General features: G+C 33.8%; 2 protein-coding genes across 2 annotated transcripts; one reads left to right on the top strand and one right to left on the bottom strand.

The window, feature by feature from the left end:
• Positions 1–7,833: 7,833 nt before the first annotated feature.
• Positions 7,834–14,199, bottom strand: LOC128209916 (uncharacterized). Its single transcript, XM_052914185.1, has 4 exons — positions 14,163–14,199; positions 12,714–13,913; positions 9,816–9,939; positions 7,834–8,281 (listed from the first exon to the last, which is right to left on the bottom strand). The coding sequence occupies exons 2-4, from the start codon at positions 13,693–13,695 to the stop codon at positions 8,155–8,157; spliced, it is 1,233 nt and encodes a 410-aa protein (XP_052770145.1). The 5' UTR covers positions 13,696–13,913; positions 14,163–14,199; the 3' UTR covers positions 7,834–8,154.
• Positions 14,200–16,573: 2,374 nt separating this feature from the next.
• On the top strand, positions 16,574–19,680 carry LOC128209828 (uncharacterized). Its single transcript, XM_052914068.1, has 3 exons — positions 16,574–17,751; positions 18,144–18,267; positions 18,977–19,680. The coding sequence occupies exons 1-3, from the start codon at positions 16,761–16,763 to the stop codon at positions 19,200–19,202; spliced, it is 1,341 nt and encodes a 446-aa protein (XP_052770028.1). The 5' UTR covers positions 16,574–16,760; the 3' UTR covers positions 19,203–19,680.
• The last annotated feature ends 1,574 nt before the right edge of the window (positions 19,681–21,254 follow it).

The raw sequence follows: 21,254 nt of genomic DNA on the forward strand, positions 1-21,254 counted from the left end.
TGATCTAGAAAAACAACAGCATATTGGTATGTTTACTTATCACTTTTTGAGCTATATCCGGTGCCCATTCCCACACAGTGAAACTGTGCATGAAGTAAGAAACATGTCCAAGGGTCATTGTGCGTATTACACAAAACGATATCTACCATTCTTTTTCTTGCTGCAAAAAGGCAAATTACAGTCTAATTCAAATTTTATTTCAACACTGGCAACAAAAACCACTTATGTATGTGAAAAACATATAGCTGCACTATCACATATATATCATTTTTACAACTTTTATTATTTTTTTTTTGTCTTGGAAAGAGCAAATTTTTGCGTAAATATCTGCAAATCATGATTCAAAATTGTTGACAAAAGATCAGATCGCAGATTTTCATATTTCCGTTCGAAAATTAATGTTGAATGGCTTAAACCGTTACTAACGGTTAAAGAAAAACGCATAAAGCATCATTTTTTTAACTTAAATATAAAGATCTGCGATCTAATGTTTTGTCAGCAGTCTTATATAACTGGTTCCCATGGATTTTCGCAAAAATTGGCTCGTTCCAAGACAAAAAGTAAAACAGTTGTCAACTCGTTCAATCTGTGAGAGTGCAACTTTAAACTATAGAAAGAAAGTTGTCATACATGTGCAACCTTACAAACTAAAAAAACACATTGCATGGTGAGTTGTCCCTCTTGCTATTCCGGCTCACACGCCTCTCCCCAAAAGTAGCTCGCCGCAGTCGCCACGGCACTTGTCAAGCTGCCCACCGTTGACCCAATGACTGCATTTGTCCCCGCACCGATCCCCGCAGCTCCTGCACTCTGCGCAAGCGCGAAATCACTTCCGGCGGCAAATTGTGCACCCTATAAGAAACGGAGGAGCATTGATATATTTCATGATAGAACAACAAGCACAGCAGTGACAACAACAATAACCATGATGATTCCAATGCTGGATTTCAGACTGGAGCGCTTCATCGTGCTATGAATTCCTCTTATCGAAATACCTCAAAAAGTGCATTTGGCCTGTTAAAGCATTAATGGTACAGTATCTCTTAAGCAAGGTTATGAGGATCGCTTCCATCTTGAAACAATAATAGCATTATTTAAAGCTTTGATTTGCTTATGTATGTATAATGGCAATATTAAAATTTAAATCAACTATGATTATATCAATAACAACCAGGTATAACATTTTAAACATGTAGCATGATTCCAATAAGCTGGTTGGAGCTAAAATGTATGGACATAAACTCACAGTGGTTAAAAACATGAAGAATATACCTGTAGCCCTGCCGCTATGGATCCAGCAGCCTCGCCGGCGGAAGTGAAGCTAGCAACTCCAAGCACTAGAGGAGCGGCGGCTCCCGCTGCTACACCAGCACCGATCTTTCCAAGAGTGCTCAATCTTACCCATGGAACTGAATGTTTTAAACACAAGGGGAATGAGGATATAGTAGTGATTACTTATCGTACAAGACTGAAAATATGCTCACATCTTACAAGATTAAGAATATATATATGTATTTTCTCCACCGAAATTGTATGCGCCGAATATGTGCTCTTTTATACAATTAAAATACCAAGGAGAATACTAACTCGAAGCAACCTTAGGCCTTAATACGACCTTACGCCCTCTTAGCGAAAGTAGTCACTAACTTAAAACCATCGTAAATTAATGTTGTATCGTAAATTTTCCTTAGCTTTATAAGAGAACTCCATCGAGTTAGTGGCGCTCCTTTAGTGCATGTTTTACATGATATTTGAGAAAAATTACCACTTTGGTAAATATTAAACATGCACTAATAAGGCAATATTATTGCTTTAAAAACAATGCATGTATTAATGAATGTCTTTATACCATTGAACTTGCATATTTGCTTTCATATGTTGCGGTTATTAAAAGGGCTATACACTGTATGACGAAATAGCGACTGCGGTTCGAACCCGGTCTCCGACTCGGTTTTATTTTTTACATTTTGGTATTATTTTTTACAATTATGATATCAAAGAGTAAAACATTTTATTAAATAATTAACCTGAGATTCGTTACAGAAAAAAAAACTGTTTTTGGTGCAAATCTGGTGTATAGTCCATTTAAGGACTTTTTTTTATTCCTATCGGTGAGTTATTAATTGTTACCAGTATCAATTATTTGTAGTAATTTAGTCATGTTGTCACCACATTCGACTGGCCTGCTTTAACAATCAAATACAGATAAATGGTGATAACAAAACACAAATTATGCAAATGTAAATACAAAAAATACATTTTACAATCGGTCGCTCGTTTGAAATTAATTGTATTGCGTTATCGAATGTTTACATTCGCCATCAAGACAACCGCGCAAGAATGAACAATATAATATAAAAGAGCTGAAAACGTTGAAATGTTGTACGCTGATTTTACTTTTTTACAATTTTGTTCACAGGCAATAAACACCTTAACCAAAAACTATTTCAAATTAATTGAATGAAACCCGTTATTGGCTAAAGACATTTTGACTTTTTGTGGAAGGTAAAGTAAGGCATGGTCTTTTAGTTAACACATTTCCTTTTTCTGCGTAATTATCTGTAATAAACTAATCCCCTCAGTTCCTTATCAAGAGTTATCTTGTTTTCAATTTCACTTATAATAACGTTGCAATCTTTTGAACGTTTGCAAATAAAGTCCTTCAATTCGCACATTTTCAACCGCATACCACCATACGTCCAATTTTGTAACCCCGGCACATTTATTCTTTCATGTCAAAAAAAGATCTGACGATACCTTATTTCGATTTGAAATATTAAAATGCCAAAATAAAAACGAAGCTTCATAAACGTGCAGCTATAGTAAAGCTTTTTCTTCGCTTAAGCTGTGCTTTTTCTCCAAAGCTGCGGGTTTTTTTCAAAAGCTGCGATTTTTCTTCACTCTTTTGAAAACCTTTGCAAAAGATGCGTTTTCTTCATAAAAGGTTCACTTTTTGTAAAAAAGCTTCGCTAAACCTTCGTCTTTCTGTTTAAGCCATATTTTCCTTAAACAAAAGCTTCGTCTTTTGCATAAATGCTTCAATTTTTTAAATTTAAGATGGCCAATATTTACTGGAAAAGACGAAGCTTTTCATCCAAAGAAGAAGCTTTTAAAGAAAAAACAAAGCTTATTTTTTGTATGTATTGCTTTGTATGTGCACATTTTGCGTTTTAAGTGTGTTATTAAATTATTTATTTTTTTATTACAAATTCTGCATTTCATTTCAATTATTCATGTTCAAGTTAAGGATTTCTTTTATCAGCAGTAATTTAAATGTTTCAGTTTATCCATGTGTCAATCAACTTTTTACATAACATAAAAAAATATTCAGTCATTCATCAAATTCATTCATTCTATTCGTGAACGAATGAAGTATTCAATCTCTTGATGAATGAATGAAATATGGGAAAAAAGGGGTGAAACCAAAAATAAATTAATACATGGATGAATGAATTAAATGATTGATGAATTGATGAATTGATTGATTGATTGATTGATTGATTGATTGATTGATTGATTGATTGATTGATTTATTGCATAAATGAATGAATGAATGAATGAATGAATGAATGGATGGATGGATGGACGGACGGACGGACGGACGGACGGACGGACGAACGAACGAACGAACGAATGAATAAATGTTGGATTGATTTACTGATTGATTGATTGATTGATTGATGGACTGGTGGATTGATTGATTGGTTGGTTTATTGATTAGTAATTGAATGAATGAATAAACGAATGAACGAACGAACGAACGAACGTACGTACGTACGAACGAGCGAGCGAGCGAGCGATCGAGCGAGTGAATGAATGAATGACTGAAGATTTGAATAAATAATTGAATGTAGGAATAAATAAATTAATTAATTTATTGATAAATTGATCAATAAATTTACTTAATTAATTAATTTTAAATGAATGGATGAATAAATGAATTATCATTAAATGATTCAAAATAAAATATAAAAAAAGGATATTTTTTAATTTAACAATGCAATAAATCATAATTTTATAATATTATGCAAAATTAACAGTTATTAATTGCATGTAACTAAATATTAACAGTATTCATATTACTTTAATTTCTATACATGTTATCATTATAGATCTTAATGCTTTGTTCATAAGCCATTCCCACGTTAAACCATATTTGTACAACGACCAATCAGAAGTCAGAACCAAATTTGAAATAGAGGCGGCCATTTTGTTGGGATTTCAGCAGGAAGGGTTGGATGTTTTTAAAGGAAGGAATTAATGAATTTACACAAATAACAACCATTGATAATTATAGGGATAAATTAAATAAATCTATGATATAACTATCATAAGATCAGATGAACATGGACTATGATTTGGAATATGACAATCCAATCATTTGATGTTTTGTAAAAGATGACATGCAATACTGGTGAGTTCTTATATGATCTTATACTTATTTTAGTTGTTTATCAATTACCTAATAACCTAATTGACCATTTTCTTTAAAACTATGCCACTCTTTAACATGTTGGACTTATATTTCCAAATGATATCCAGTTCATTAAAATACAATGAAATTTATAAGATGTGGTTTAACATTGATTTCTTGTTTTTCAAGATTTGCAGAATGTTTTTCCATTAAATGTAGATCTGATAAGAATCAGTGTTGTTTTCCAAGGGGTAATAAAACTGCCATCTGCCAGATGGCCTACCAGTTATTGAAAATTGGATTGATCAATTATGTAAAGTATTAAAATTAACATATATATATATATATATATATCACATATAACAAAGAACTAAAAGAACACTCGGGAAATTTAGGGAAAGTTTATGCAAGTTATTCGAAATATACCAGAGTATACTCCATTTCACAAATAACATGACTAACTTTGACTTCTCGAACATGGCACAGCAGGCTTCAGAAGAAAATTCCTAACAAAAATGGACTGGGCAAACAAGACTATTGTAGCACATGTATAGATTAAACTGATTAAATTTTGCTTAGTCACTCAACACTTCTTCTACAGAACCTTGGTTTCATGTCGATGTGGTATAATTATCATTCACTTTTGCTTGAAAGCCTTCACATCAGAAAAACATGTACAAGTCGTTTGCCTTCTCTCTTTAATCTTTGCCCTTGTTGCGAAGTATAGCTCGTAAAAAACGACCAAGTAACGCATTAAAACGTCAAAGAAACAGGTAAAATTAAGCATAATATAATTATCAATCGGACATTTCTTTGTGTTCATATTCACCAGGACATCTAAACTACAAACCTCAAAATCAATTGGAGTCATCTGCTGGTTATGACCAAACTCTCTATTACGTTTGAGGGTCAAAGCTCCAGGCATTCTCTGATTAACAATAGGACAATGTTTAGTCTACCGACCGTCGTTCAGCCACACCGACATGGGCAAAGCAGTATACAACCACTTCTTCGAGGGGGCACATTTTAAGAGGGATCATGACTAGGGAGTTATTCACTAATCGCATTAAACAAGGCGAAAATAGGCGAAATATATGTATTTTACATGGTATATTCATCATTTTGGCCGCCATCACTGCATTCTAAAACAAGAACCCAAGAGGGCCTATGCTCTACCGGCATGGCTCTTGTGGTAATTTTCAGTCCAGATCATGTATGGGTATTAGGCAACAAACTTATGGTTCACTTGGAACGTTGTTTGTTAAGGTTAGCTAAAAACGTTGCACGTTCAACATCTAAGGACAGAAAATGTTGTAAGAAGATTAGTTGCATGACTATTTTAATATGTGCCAGTGACAGTTGTTCATATCCAAATCATGTACATACTATTTACAACACACATTCGAAGACATTCGGAGCTTCTCGGCCATTTTTATCAAAAACAACCTCGGATGTATGCCGGTTCATCAGATGAAGTAGTTCGTAATTTTTTGAATTGTATCATTATTCAAATGTAGTGTTTTAGAGTTGTATTTATTGATTTAAGTTTAAATTGATTGCCAGTGTAGTGAATTATTGCAAACATAATTAAGATCAAGAGTTAAGTCATAAAGTTTAACCCCTAAATAAAATTACTACGCGATCTACTTGCAGCGGACTTAAACGTACCACGTTTTGAGTATGTAAACCGTCCAAATACATCCGAGGTTGTTTTCGATAAAAATGGCCGAGGAGTTCCGAATGATTCGAAGAGAACCATATGTTTTAAAGGGACTCGCTCATGTTTTTGGACCAATAATTAGTTTTCCCGGCTATGCATCTCAAAACACTAATTTTATCATTATATTACTCAATGATCCCGAAATTGCAGACAACAACAACAACAAATTAAAGTATAAAACAATATTTTGGCTTTAGTGGGGTGCAAACGGTTAAGTTAATGAAAAATTAAAAACCGACGCTTAAACCACTAGGCCACGAGGACATTTACAACAGTCGATGGACCTTTTTATCCTTTAAAGTATACCATGATAACACCACGTGATAATGTCAATCAACCAATCATGCTACAACGAATCGCTGCAGCTCAGTAATAAGAAAGTAAGGCAAAAGGTCACAATCATGGTCATCAGAGCACAACATTGATATTTGTTATCAAACATGCATTCATGGTCCAAATTTTATTGCTTTAGCTTCAACAATAAGAAAGTACGTCAAAAGGTTACAATCAAGGTCATCCGGGAATTCCGGGTACAATATTGATACTTGTTTGCAAAACTGTACACATGGTACAAATTGTATTGTTGTAGCTTCTAAAAATAAGAAAGTATGTCAAAAGGTCACCATCAATGTCATCCGAGAGCAACATTGATACTTGTTTGAAAAACTGTACACATGGTCTAAATTTTATTGCTGTAACTGCAAAAATAAGAAAGAAGGTCAGAAGGTCACATTCAATGTTATCTAATGTTATCTTAAGACAATATTGATAATTAATTTCAAAATTGTACACATGGTCCAAATTTCATTGCTGTAGCTTCAAAAATAAGGTAGTAGGGGGCATAATTTCAACTCTCTTTGTAAAGGGGCATCATATGATGCTCCACAACAAATATCAAAGGTATGAGCCTTGTGGTTTGAAACAAGAAGTTTTTCTTATATAAGCCTCTTGGAAACTTGTGAACCCTGGACAGGGCTAGTTTCGGCCAGTTTCGACCCTAGGGGCATAATTTGAACAATCTTGGTAGAGCACCACTAAATAATGCCTTATTCAAAATATCAAGGGTCTGTGCCTAGCGATTTCAGACAAAAAGATTTTCAAACATTTCCCTATTTAAGTATACCAAACCTGTGAACCCCGGGGCGTGGCCAGTAATGGCCAGCATTATTTGAAAAAAACAACATTCACAAGCAATTGTGTTCAGATGGATGCACGGACGACAGACACTTCTGGCCTTTGGCCAATAGAGATAAAATCGGCCTTTGTCCATTAAAGCTAAATATCAACTTACCCTTTTAAACTGAAATGTTGATCTTTTTTACAAGGGCAAGGTAGAGGAAAACATAAAAACCAACTGCACAACCAAAAACAAGTTGTTTCTCTATAATCTTATACTTGGCTAAAAATAAAAAAAATATATACTTTCAAAGGCCATAATCTTGTCATGCATAGGCGGCTCTGGCTGGTTTTCGAAAGGAACCAATCTCTCATGGATATCTAACTACTGTACAAGTTGAAGACTATATCGTGTTCACAAGCAATTGTTTACAGACACACGTACGCACGGACGCAAATACGACGTACGTCACGCCATCGCAGAAGCTCTTCTGGCCTTCGTTTAACCTACTACGTGCCCCAACTGGTATATATGATGGCTTGATTTAGTGGTTCTTTTGATCAATAAAAAGATTTCGTCATACTAGTTATAAAGTCGTATTTTTTATTTCACAGAAAAAGGGAAATGTAAGTACAAGAGGGAAACTACATGGACTAGTATGCAACTAAACAATCTTGTATCGGTGTTGTAACTCGCCGTTAATAATACAACAATTTAGAACAAAAACAAACAAACAAACACACATGTATATCAATTAAAAGAAAGAAATAAATAATACAATACAACTTAAAAATATATAGTTTGGAAAATAAAACTCGTTGTCTTTTTATTCATTCTAACACACAGAGTCTTTTTATACATGTACGGCTTCTTCGTTACTTAACTTTGTACAAATACTCGTTATCAACGAGCTATAAAGCAACACCAAGACACCACCACTACGAGAAATACCAGTGAGCCAAGAACAATGCCAACAATTTCACCGGCACCCAATCCTTTCTTTGATTCATCGTCTTTATTGTTTTGATCCCTGAAAAATAACAGACATATATCGTTAAAATTGGTGATGAGTTGACATTATGTACATACACAGTATGAACATCGACGGGTTATGTTTTTAATCACAAACAGATGTATACACCATGCTTGTCTCATTCTGTTACACGACATTCGACATTTGCAGATATGTAGCGGATTGTTGGTGTGTGATGTAACTCGAATTTCATGAAAATCCCTTAACGGGTTTCGGAGATACGGATCAGACAATAACGTGTGACAGACAGACAGCCGGACGTACATCCGTGCTCAAACATTGTGTCTCCCCTGCTAAGCATTGGGGGAATTATAAGTATCTTTCATGGCCGAGAGTGTAAGATATGTTTATCCCGATCCGAGTGTAGGGTGTTTTGCGGAAACGAGGTTTACCGAGTTTCCGCAAAACACCCTGCGCGAGGGTCGGGATGAACCTATCTTACACGAGAGGCTATGGTAGATGCTTTTTCTCCCACCTCAGTTAAACAAAGTTAAGTAAAAATGTATTTTTTTGCTTGAACTCTTTTGTGCTTAATAAAAATAATTGCGCATGGATATGCGATAATTCATGGTTGTCATGGATATGCGCTCAATGATTCAGATGATGTTTATAGTCAAATCGGTCTTTAAATAGTTCTAAAGAGAGTGAAGCATTAATTCTTGAAAGGTGCATGAAAACTGTTTTATGGTTTACATTTGAAGCGAGAAATAATTAATAAGCGTTCTAAATATTGCCACAAGAAAATGTTTCCATGATACTACAGACGACAGTCTTTAACAAGGGAGGTAATTACAATGTGGTGACCATTGAAAAGAAGTTCCATACGGGCATTTTTTCTTCGCCCGTGGGCAAGATAAGAACTTCTAGCATGGTTAAGTATGGATCTACTTATCTAAGGTGGGAGAAATAATTGTACCTAGGGCAAAAGCAGAACACCATAATTATGTGCCAAGAATCAAAAATTATACTGCTAGGTTGATTTTGATTCTTATTTTTCAGTCGTATTGATGAAATGGTTTCGGATTTAAACAATCAATCAATTTATATAATATATATAGGTATGAATTTTACGGCCCTTCTCATAAATGTAATGCTGGTGACACTTTGTTTTACTTTGTCAAATCTAACAACTTATTTATTTATTTATTTAAATAACACTAAACTGCACTATCCGATCATCATATTTATGTTGACATTTGTTGTAAAATCAAGGTTTATTATGTCCTTTTTCAATTCTGTTCGTATCAGTTTTCGGTAAATGAGGCATTTTCTGCTCTAAATTATTTTTTATTTTTTTAAACAGTTACTGAATAAGGCGACTAGCCGAGAACCCATTGGTAAAAGTGGTCTATCAACATTATATTCATTGTTTTAAGTCCATGTGTAACCAAATATAACATAACGCCCGTTCCTCTTAAACCTGCACTCAATACTGAGATGATTACTCTTAAATATCTTAGAATATCAACGAAAATCTACTTATATAGACATTTTGTTTTCATTAACACTAACAACTATTATTCATACGTACTTCACCGTATCTACTGGAACAGTCTCCGGATGACAGGACCTTGTTTCGTCTGTTTCATCGTACAAGAACGTTGTCTTTTTGAAGTTCCCTTCAGTTGTCGAAACAAAGCCAGGTACAGGGGTGTCTTTGAATGAAAATGACAAGTGATCACAAAACGCAATATGTTTTATAAAATATAGAGGATAATTGTTTGTAATGAGCTATCAATAATATTTCATTGAGTGAGCACCGATAGTTATGTTTGCACAAGTTGGTCACCGACCTTTTCAGTGTCACGTTTAATTATGTATGCTTCAAGGTCATCTTTACTTATATTAAACGGCAAACATTTGAAACAAACTTCTGTCAGATTAAACCAGCCCAGCCCTAATGATGCAACATTTTTGGACAGAACAACAGTCGACCTTCTGAAAAAATAAATGAATCCAACCGACTTTAGCTCAAAGGGTTATCAATGTTTTGTTGATTACAGGGTAATATCGTATTTTACATCACTTGTAATTTTTGAAATAAAATAATTCACTCGTGGTTTTGCCACTACTCGTGATCATGATTTTTACTCGTGGATTCGCTAATCCTGAAAATATCGTTCCACAATGATCACAAATAACGTAAGGAATAAACCACAAAGGCACTGTAATTACTTCAAAAGTAGTCCTCAAAAATGCCAGAGAAAAAAAAACATACTGACTTTACTTGCTTTATAATTGGAACTTTTATAGTGTCATTGCATGGTCTTTAATCATTATAGCTATATAAAGGACTTGACTGGAAAATAAACAAGACAAAAATTAGTCTACCTAGGTTGCTGGGGTTGTTAAAGCCCCTTGTGATTCGTCAAGACCAACCTCGTGCAGTCCACAGTTGAGGCAAGTGCAAGAGTGTGACGTTTTTATACGTTTTTATCACTTTGCTACTTTATATCATAATTCAAACTTTTCTAATAAAATAACTGGCCGAATTTAATGTTAAAATAAAAATTAAGACCAATTAATTACTACTTTCTTGAATTTTATGATATCTTAGAATGATAGTAGTATTTGATTATTTCGTGTTATATGCTTGAAATGAAAACTATATTAAAGATCGGAAATAAACCACAAGATAAAATTGAATTTGTTATGTTTTGGTTTGTTGTTGTTTACAAATAACTGAACTGAACAAACATGTATTTTGACTTAGCTTACTCGTACGTTCATTGAAATCACACACCAAACCAACCTAGCATTTAGTAAGGGCGAACAGTCAATTGCTAACGTATGCGAGTTGGTTCCCCGCTTGCAGACTATGCGTTACGATAAAACCAGGGATACTAAACAAAACAGTTTGCTGACGTGAGCGACTGTTAGCCATAATAAAACGCAGGTACTTTTATTTGTGGTGATCTGTCTACAAAAAATATTTGTATGTTTTATTTTGTCTGGCAATTTATCATCATTCGTTCAGACGTGTCAATTATAAGATTAAAAAGGGCATTTTTAAAATACAATTGCTGTCTCGGGCGTCTTTTTGTTAGTTAATTCTACATATGCAGTATTTACCCAAGTCATTGTATCTATCAGGAAAATGCCCGTTGGTTATCTATAGAAAAAACGTATTGTTGGTTTATGACAGCAGAACTGGCAAAATTTCAAACAAATCAAGCAAAGTTATTATGACAATATAAATCCATTTGTGTAAGGAATGAATGAGATGCCTGAAGAAGTAGTTGTCTGAGCCTGTATCGGATAAACATCTGACTGTGTTCCCAATATTACTTTTCAAGGCTAATTATCTCTTCTACTGTTCTAGACTTTGGTCTTATTTGCCTTAATAGCGTTTGCACTCAGTAATTCATATCCTGATATATTAAAAGCTGAATGGGGAATTTTGTTACTCTACCCACACAAATTGCCCTAACTGATAAGCCATATTGCGGTTTTGTGAACCCTGTGTTAAATCAACACTCTTGTCATGTTATTTCCTACTACCTAAGACTGAATTATGATAATGTAAAGTCTGGGGAAATGGTATTTCATTCTGTTCATATTAATGATTGATGTAAACTATGTTCGCGATAATTGTATCATGTACTAAGTTTAATAAAGCGAGTAAACTTTATAATTAACCCAGCTTGTGTTATGTGAACCCATGTTTTCTGTGTACCCCCCCCCCCCTCGCCTTTTGGTTCTATGCGACGCCAATTGCCCATTTGTTCCGTGTGACCCCAATTGTTCTGTTGGACCCCCATTCGTTCTATGTGACCCCCATTTGTTCTGTGTGTCCCCATTTGTTCTGTTTGACCCCAATCTGTACTGGGACCCCATTTATTCTGTTCGACTACTTCTTGTTCTGTTTGTTATATGTGACCACCATTTGGTATGTATAACTCTATTTATTTTTGTACTGTTTAACCACCATTTGTACTGTCGGATCACCACTCGTTCTGGGAGACCCCGTTTACGCTGTTTGACCACAATTTGTGCTGTTTGACCACCATTTTCCATTTTTGCTTTGCGACCACCATGTTTTTTCTCAGACCCCGGTCTTCATTTGGTCTGTCTGACCCATCAATACTATCTGAAAACCATTTGTCTGTGTGACCATCAAATTCGTACTGCTTGACCAATTTAAGCTGGGTGTCCCACATATTTTCTTTTGTGTAATCCATTTGCTTTGTGTGACTCAAATTTATTATGCATGACCCATTGTGTTCTGTGTGACACATACTTGTCCTGTGCGACCCCTATTTGTTACATATATTAAATATATGTTCAGTGACATTTAATTATACTGAGAAGGACGCTAACGCAACCAATCCAACCAATCATACAGGAACACATACATACCTGTGAAACACTCACACCAACATAGGCAAACAATTAAAAGTGAAAAACCCTGCTTACATAAAATCCTTACCTCTGTCAAGAATAAATGTTTCGTTAAGCGGTGTCTGCATATTTGTCTTTAATAAAATACACTTGATATCATTACGTCTGGTTTGTTTGTCTACATATATAACGTATTTCCGAAGACCGTTTACACTCATAGTCATCATATTTGTCTCATTGCCCTCAATGTAGATTTCTTCTCCGCCATTATTTTGTTGCAAGATAAATACATCAATAAAGTACCAAACATACTTCTGGTGCATTGTATTTGATAACTCTTTGACATTGTCGAGTGTCTCCATGTCGCCTCTAAGAAATATAAGGAATCTACTTTTACACCTTGAGTCTTCTTTTTCAAAAGAATCTATCATTTGTCGAACCTGCCTGTCCCACCATTCCGACTCTGTAACAAGACTGTTTTGCTTTAATTTCTTGTATGAAAGCTCAATAATTATCCCAGTTTGTGTTAGATTGAAAAATAAATCCTTGAATTCCTTAATACCAGACATATTGCATTTAGAATTAGCAGCCATTAATTCTAACAGAGATACATCTGCATTCGCAAGGGACGTTTCTAAACGTGACGGGAGGCTTCGAATATCTGCGATAATCAATGAGGCTTGCGTTTCAAATCGTTCTTTTTCTATGATCTTTTCACTTTCATTCGCTAATAAATATGCTCTTAAATCGAGAAGAACACTCTGAATCTTGTAGTTGACTTCATCAATCTTTGACAAGGACATCGTTTCCTTTATGCCCCCATACAACTGGTCCTGAACGACAGCTAGCTTTTCAGAGAAGGCAGTGATTATTTCATTTTTTGCATTTTCCAAATTTTCAGGAGATGCTGTTTCCTTTTCGTCATTCCCGTTTACAATTTCAAATATGAAATTGGCAAAATCGACTGATGTTGAAACCAATGACAGAAAACCCACTGCTCTTCTTTCGTTGTTCTTTGTGTAGGCAGTAGCACATAGAACACTTAAAACGCACAGAACTCTTAAATCCATTCTTGAATGTGTATTTTTCTGTTTTTACTATATATCTCTGAATCGAGTTCGTTAAACACGGTAGAACAGAGTGATAAAGTAGATTCCAATATTCGTTTACATTGTCGTGACCATGTAGAAATAGAACTCTGTCTGAAAAGGCCAATATACTATTATGTATCCTGTTGTTCGCTTCACATGTGTATTTCTCTCGTAGAAATCATCTACTTTTCAGACGGCTGAAATTGGTATTCATACTAAAAATAAATGACAATTCAGTGGTAACACCAAAGAGCAACGTTGAGATAGTTAAGTGACAATAATACACAAAACATACAACGATTATTCGGTATTTGTTACGTGTTTAAACCGCTACGTTGGAGTACAAGAGGATGAAAGTCATTTGATTAATTAATTATTCATCAGTACTAAACTTAGAATAACACAGAATTAGGTTTAAAAACAATAATACAATTTAAATACCTTACCCCATGAAGTTATACCCACATTATAGCTCGTTTTAATTTTTTATACGTACCAGAAATACCAATTCATTGGATACTATGGACTTTGGTATGTATATAAGTTCATGATACAAAACTAATTCATTGTTTTTTTATTGCCAGTCAGTACAGTGCTATACATATATTCATTTATATTTTATATGCAACTGATTAAAACAAAAACATAACATTTATTTTGTCCTTAACTCAGTGTTCAATCATGATTGCATTCAAATCTTTGCAAAACGTCTGTGCGAATTCATGCATAAGCATTGTATTTCTGTCACTTATTCTGCGTTTGCAAGAAGAAAAGAATGACATCACCGATAAATTCAGACAATTACTAAATTAAACGCACCCACAACACGCAAATTGCGGCACACCCAAAAATGCCGAACTCATGAAATGTTCAAGAGTTCATTGACTAAATGATTCCATTCTATGTTTGAATGCCAATTGTATGCTAACATAAGAAAGAAAGAAATACCTAGATATTATCATCCCTCTATGTTCAAAGTTATTGAACTTTTTCTGTCAGAGCTATGTTTGTGTTTAAGGCTTTTGAATTAAGAAATAGAAATACACAGTCATAGTAATTGTTTCGTAGTACTTGTTTATTATACATTGTATTAACATAGTGTAGCTGTGTAAAAGATACAATTAAATAATTGTGTTACTAGCTATATATAATGTTAATTAAAATGAAATTTATTGAATATTTATCATAGTAAAATTGAAATGAATTGTTAAGCTTCTAAACACGTTAATTTATTTCTCACATTATGTCTGCCTACTTATAAACAATACGTTGTGACCGGTCGCTATGTATTTATGCATTAAATTACGTTTACAAATGATCAAGGGTCATTTTTGACCTATTTCATTGACTATATTTGTTTGAATAGTTTTTAAAAAAATGTTCTGTTCTGTTCTGTATTGTTTTCAAATAATATGCTTACTAATTATTCTAGGCTTTTCCTTGTAACATATTTGCGATCCCCTCAGTGTCATATCTGATTGAATTGTGTCTTGCATTGTTCAATAATGTATTGAAATCATTGGAGGTAAAAAAGTCATGAAGTTTAATCTAAGCCAATCCTCAAACCTATCGCGCTGTTCTTTGTTTTGTAATTAGTCAGTAGATATGACAAAAGGTATACTGACGAGAAAATATCTCATCATGAAGTTCATTTAATACCAAACATTTAAACATTAAACCTAAGCGATTATATTGAGGGTCAAAATCAAAATTCAAAAAATGTCATATTTTCAAAAATTATAATCCTCAACACTATACATGTCAACATTTGTGTCGTATTGTGAACGCTTGGAGATACCCCAAACCACTGATGTCATTTGTGTCTTAGATGTTCAGCACAGTGTTGGCCCCTTTGACCTTACTTGTGCAGAATGGGACAAACTATGGGAATCGTGTGTACTAAAATGTTCTTACTAATGAAGTTATACTAACGCCATCAAAACGACAGAGACGTCAGCTATCAGACTTTCTTAAGTGTGACCTAGTTGCTGTACAATCACAACATTTCTTACAATATTTTCCTTGTCTTTTTCACAAGGCACGTGCAACACGTGGTTTCAATAACTGAACAAACTCAAATTTCAAGTGTTATTATTCACAAGGCCCTAATTAAGTATGTGAGTTTACAGAATGTGAACCAAAAGATCAGTGCATGGTATACACACACATCGTAAATATAACAGTACAAATTTCTAAAGAATTATTAACGAAGCAAATTTATGATGAATATAACAGTAATACCGCTTGAATTCAAAATATCGTAAAGTAACTTACTATTATTAAAACACTCATTTTATGTTTGAAATAATATGCGTAATACAAATCAAACTTCAACACTTTGAACTTATGAAATATTCAAAAAAGGTTAAAAAATATCATCAACTATAAAATAGTTCAACAATAGTGAATATAACATTAAAACAATAGAACATCAAAACTAAAGTGCAATGCAACTTTATTAAGTGTCATACAATTACAAAAAGTCTACCATGACACTATTATTACCAATATAAAAGACAAAAGTACATATCTAATAGCATACATATATAACTGTGATGCAAAAATGTTCACAACCAACATGTAAAACATAACAAAATAATAACAGAATAAAAGAAGAAGAAGAAATGAAATTGCTAGGTAAAAGTTGACCAATTTATAAAAGTGGAAACATTCTGGCATAATATGTTTAGCAAAAGGAGATATTTTTTAGCTTAAATTAAAATAAATTGTCAAATTTATACACAAATGGGTGCCAGTAAAAAATTATTAATGATAATGAAACATTATGACTTGAGTTCGACAATCTGATCTAATAAGTAGGTAGATATTGGGTATCTTGTTTTTAAGGATTCACTACTCGAAAATACTAACGTAACATTTTCTTCTGAGTATATACGGGCTAAAAATAGGTTAACCAATATGCGTAATATTCAAGAGAAGTTTTGAAATTCCAAACGTTTCAGTAGTGGCTTCTTAATCTGAATACTTATTTCGCTCTGTTTCAGTACGAAGATTATTTTATTTCATTTTTTTAAATCTGTTAAATGAAATCAAACATGAATTCAAAAGTGATTTTATGTATTGTTCTACTTCTACTGAGTAAATATGTACAAGGCGGGAACATCAAAAGAAAAGTAAAATTTCTTCCACTTGTTTCAACTGCTGTTGACGTTGCTGACAGTATATATCAAATTGCTATGCCGAATGATCAAGCAGACGCTGTAACTCCTGAACAATTGGAAGAAGCAAAGAATGAAATATTAAAAGTGTTCTCTGAAAAGCTAGCTGTCGTCCAAGCACAACTATATGGGACTATAAAGGAAACGATGCTATTAGCAAACATTGATGAAATTAACTACAAGATTCAAAGTGTCCTTCTCGATTTAGAAAATTATTTATTAGAAAAAGGCAATGAACAAAAGAAATTAGAATTCGAAAGGCAAGCGGCACTTTTTATCACGGATATTCGAAGTCTCCCTTCGCGTTTAGAGAAATCGTTTGCTAACGCTGATGTTTCTCTTTTAGAATTGATGGCTTCTAACTCAAAATGTAATATGAGTGGAATTAATGAATTTAGGGATATGTATTTAAATCTAACAGAGACTGGAATAATAATCGAACTCACCTACAAAAAACTGCAAGATAGCTCTATAGAAACAGGGTCTGAATGGTGGGACAGCCAAGTTCGACAAATGATCGATTCGTTTGAAAAGGGAGATACAGCATGTAAGAACAAATTTATTGAAATGTTGAGAACCAATATGGTGACAATTGACAACGTTACAGAGTTATCAACTTTAGTCCATCAGAACTATGTTTGGTACATTATTGATATATTTATCTTGGAGCAAAAACAACCCGAAGAAAAAATATTTATCGATGGCACAACTTCAAATATGATGGCTTTACTGGTGAACGGGCTTCGCAAATATGCGATCTATATTGACAGACAAACAAGATCGAACGACATTAAATGCCTTCTTCTTAAGACATATACTCAAACACCGCTAGATAACATATTCGTCCTCGATGCAGGTAAGAATACTTAATTATAGTCTGTGTTTTAATTTTTAAATTATCGTGCAGAGGACTAATTTAGATGATTATGAAAATGTCTACATCATTGACAAAAAGTATTTAGGCTCTTTGTTATTTTTAATATTAAATTTACCTTTGAATCTGCATTTGATATTCAGTTTAGTATAAATTCCTGCTTGTTGTGGCCGTGGGTTCACATGATTCCGTTAATGTGTTTAGTTATTTGTACCTCTCAGCACAAAAACTATTTATGCACATTTTTAGACGTTTGTGAAATTAAATTAAAAAATAATCAGGTATGACTATGATGATTTTTTTAGAATTAGTTTGTGTGTGAATGGGGGGCTGGTTTGGTTTTATATGTCTATGTTTTTCTCTTCTACACAAAGAAACACCTGTTCCTGGTTATATATCAACTATTGACGGGGAATTCAAAAAAACCTCATTCTACTACGGCGAAAATGGCCTCTCTGAATCATGTCATCCAGATATTGTCCCGGATATAGAAGTACTGTATGTATTATTTCCACTATTCCAAGTTTCTTTTTAATTCTCACACAATTAATGAATAATTCAATGCATGTTTAAGAGTTTCTTTTATATATTTGGATAATTTAAGTTCAATATTTTGGGTTTTCAGACTTGAGCAGTTCTATAAACTTATGAATGCTTACATAAAAATATTTCTTTAGGTATTTCCTTCTGATATCATTATAAGAAAGACATATTACTATGAAATTTAATACATCTCTATATAATGGATATTTCAAAACTTACAATAACGTTCATTTCTTTGAATGTTGTTAAAAGTTATCGGTGTTGATTCTTAATGAATGGTCAGACACTCTTAATCTAGTAAAATGACATCGTAAGTCATGTGGTGAAACGTTCAAGTATTGTTCGTATATATTGATGAATATGAATAAAACTTGATTCTCATTAGTCAGCAACTAGGTGCATAAACTTATCATGCCGAGGAAAATATGTTTAAATTTTTGTTAAGTTTATTGTTTTAGTAACATAATATATCATAAAATGCCTTTATATATCCGGCCTAATCTTATGATTTGGTTCTGTGGAACGGGCCAAATTTTCAAAACAGTGACTTTAAATTTCATCTAACTGCTTCGTCATTTACCTTTAAAATGACATAAAAATAAAATAAGTAATACAATAACCTCTTACTGGAGAAAAAAGGATATATTTGCCATTTATCATTTAGAGACACGCCGGAAAGCGAAGAGTCAAAAGATGGACTGACTGTCGGACAAATAGCCGGCATCGTCACCGGATCAGTACTCGTAGTTAGTATCCTTGTTTCCGTTTGCTGCTGGTGTTGCAGGCGCAAAAAAATGGAATTAACAAAGGGGCCTTTAAACAAACATACTACTCCTGTCCCCCCCTGTACTCGTAATGTTGACTTGTTAATGAAACTGGAGATATATTGATAAATATTACCAAAGTTATGTTACAAGATTGGTTTCAGCGTGTTTAAGAAAGGGGTTATGTGTTAAAATATTGGCTAAGTTAAAGGTTAAGCTTTAGTAAGAGATGGTGTTATTATGTGTAAAGGAAATTAATTCTTGGATTACAAATACATAGAATATTGTTAAAGTTGATTGCAATAAGGTATACTCGTGTTGAGCATCGAAAAGAATAATCGTCGGTTATTAGAGATTTTTAATTATTTTGTTTTATTTATTTATTTGGTATATTATATACGTATTCATATGATATACGATATTATAGAATTAGACCTAATATGTATAAGATTGTACATCTTTTGCAGGCCAAGAAGGTTAATACTGTGTAAAAAACGCTTTTATGTATTCTTAAACAAAAGTGACTTCAAAATGTTATTTCAACTTTTTAAAGAAAATATCTGTTTAATATTTTGGCAACATTTGCAATAAAAATCAATGCAGTCGTTTGTTGTTCTTACACTCTTTTCATCGCCGTCGCCCATGTCGCCGCAGACGTCGTCCTCACCGATAGATGGTAGTGATTTTAATAGCCCTCGTCGTCGATATGTATAGCTTAATTTTCATTATGAAGGTCATCATCATCATCATCGTAATCATCATCATCATCATCATCATCATCATCATCATCATCATCATCATCATCATCATCATCATCATCATCATCATCACCACCACCACCACCACCACCACCACCACCACCACCATCATCATCATCATCATCATCATCATCACCACCACCACCACCACCACCACCACCACTCCCATCACCACCACCTACACCACCACCACCATACTCCGCAAAGTCCGTAAGTATGAACTTGACCTATCTGTTATGACACGACACACTTTGCTGACAAGCGGGCCGTTTTTTCCTGCTTGACCGTAGACAGTTTTTTCTCAAATCTATTGTGAAATTCGTGATTACATATTTGTGATTTATGAAATGTGTGCCCAAACCGATGTATACATGCCTGTTCACTGATCAGTCTGAAACAGGACCAATATCAGTCTAAAATAGTACAAATAGTTCACTGATTAGTTTGATATAGTATCAATAATTCACTGAACAGTCTGAAATTATACCAATAGATTACTGATCAGTTTGAAATAGTACCAATGTCGGTCTTAGATACTATCAATAGTTCACTTATAACCTAATAGTGTGCTAAAGGAACACTAATCCGTTTAAAATGCAAAAGGTACCAAAAATTCACCAATCAGTTTAAAAAAGTACTTAAAGCTAACTGATCAGTTTGAAATAGTACCAATGTCGGTCTAAAATAGTACCAATAGTTCACTGATCAGTCTGAAATAGGACCGATAGCTCACTGATCAGTCTAAAATAGTACCAATAGTTCACTGATCGGTCTGAAATAGTACAAATAGCTCACTGATCGGTCTGAAATAGGACAAATAGCTCACTGATTGGTCTCAAATAGTACCAATAGCACACTGATCAGTCTAATCAAGTACCACAATCAGTATATAATTGTATCAATAGTTCACTGATCAATCTGAAATAGAGCCTATAGCTCACTGATCAGTCTGAAATAGTACCAATAGCTCACTGATCAGTCTCAAATAGTACCAATAGCACACTGATCAGTCTAAAATAGTACCAATAATTCGCTGATAAGTCAAACGAAGTACCAAAATCGGAATAGAATTGTAATAATGGCTCACTGATCAGTCTGAAATAGAACCAATAGCTTACTAATCAGTCTGAAATAGTACCAATAACTCGCTGATCAGTCTAAAAGAGTACCAAAAGCTGACTGATCACTCTGAAATAGTACCAATAGTTCACTGGTCAGTCTAAAATAGTACAAATAATTCACTTATAAGTCTCACCAAGTACTAAATTCAGTATAAAATTGTATCAATAGTTCACTGATCAATCTTAAATAGAACCGATAGCTCACTGATCAGTCGAAAATAGTAACAATAGCTCACTGATCAGTCTGAAATTGTATCAATAGTTCACTGATCAGTCTGAAATAGTAATAATAGCTCACT

Source organism: Mya arenaria, chromosome 11, assembly GCF_026914265.1.
Source record: "Mya arenaria isolate MELC-2E11 chromosome 11, ASM2691426v1".
Classification (NCBI taxonomy): Eukaryota; Metazoa; Mollusca; class Bivalvia; order Myida; family Myidae; genus Mya; species Mya arenaria.

Coding starts and splice junctions, on each gene's coding strand:
- LOC128209828 (XM_052914068.1), top strand. CDS start 16,761: ATGAAATCAAACATGAATTCAAAAGTGATTTTATGTATTGTTCTACTT. Junction 17,752..18,143: donor CATATTCGTCCTCGATGCAG/GTAAGAATACTT, acceptor TTCTACACAAAG/AAACACCTGTTCCTGGTTAT. Junction 18,268..18,976: donor GTCCCGGATATAGAAGTACT/GTATGTATTATT, acceptor TTTATCATTTAG/AGACACGCCGGAAAGCGAAG.
- LOC128209916 (XM_052914185.1), bottom strand. CDS start 13,695: ATGGATTTAAGAGTTCTGTGCGTTTTAAGTGTTCTATGTGCTACTGCC. Junction 9,940..12,713: donor AACATTTATTCTTGACAGAG/GTAAGGATTTTA, acceptor TTTCATTCAAAG/ACACCCCTGTACCTGGCTTT. Junction 8,282..9,815: donor GTTCCAGTAGATACGGTGAA/GTACGTATGAAT, acceptor GTTATTTTTCAG/GGATCAAAACAATAAAGACG.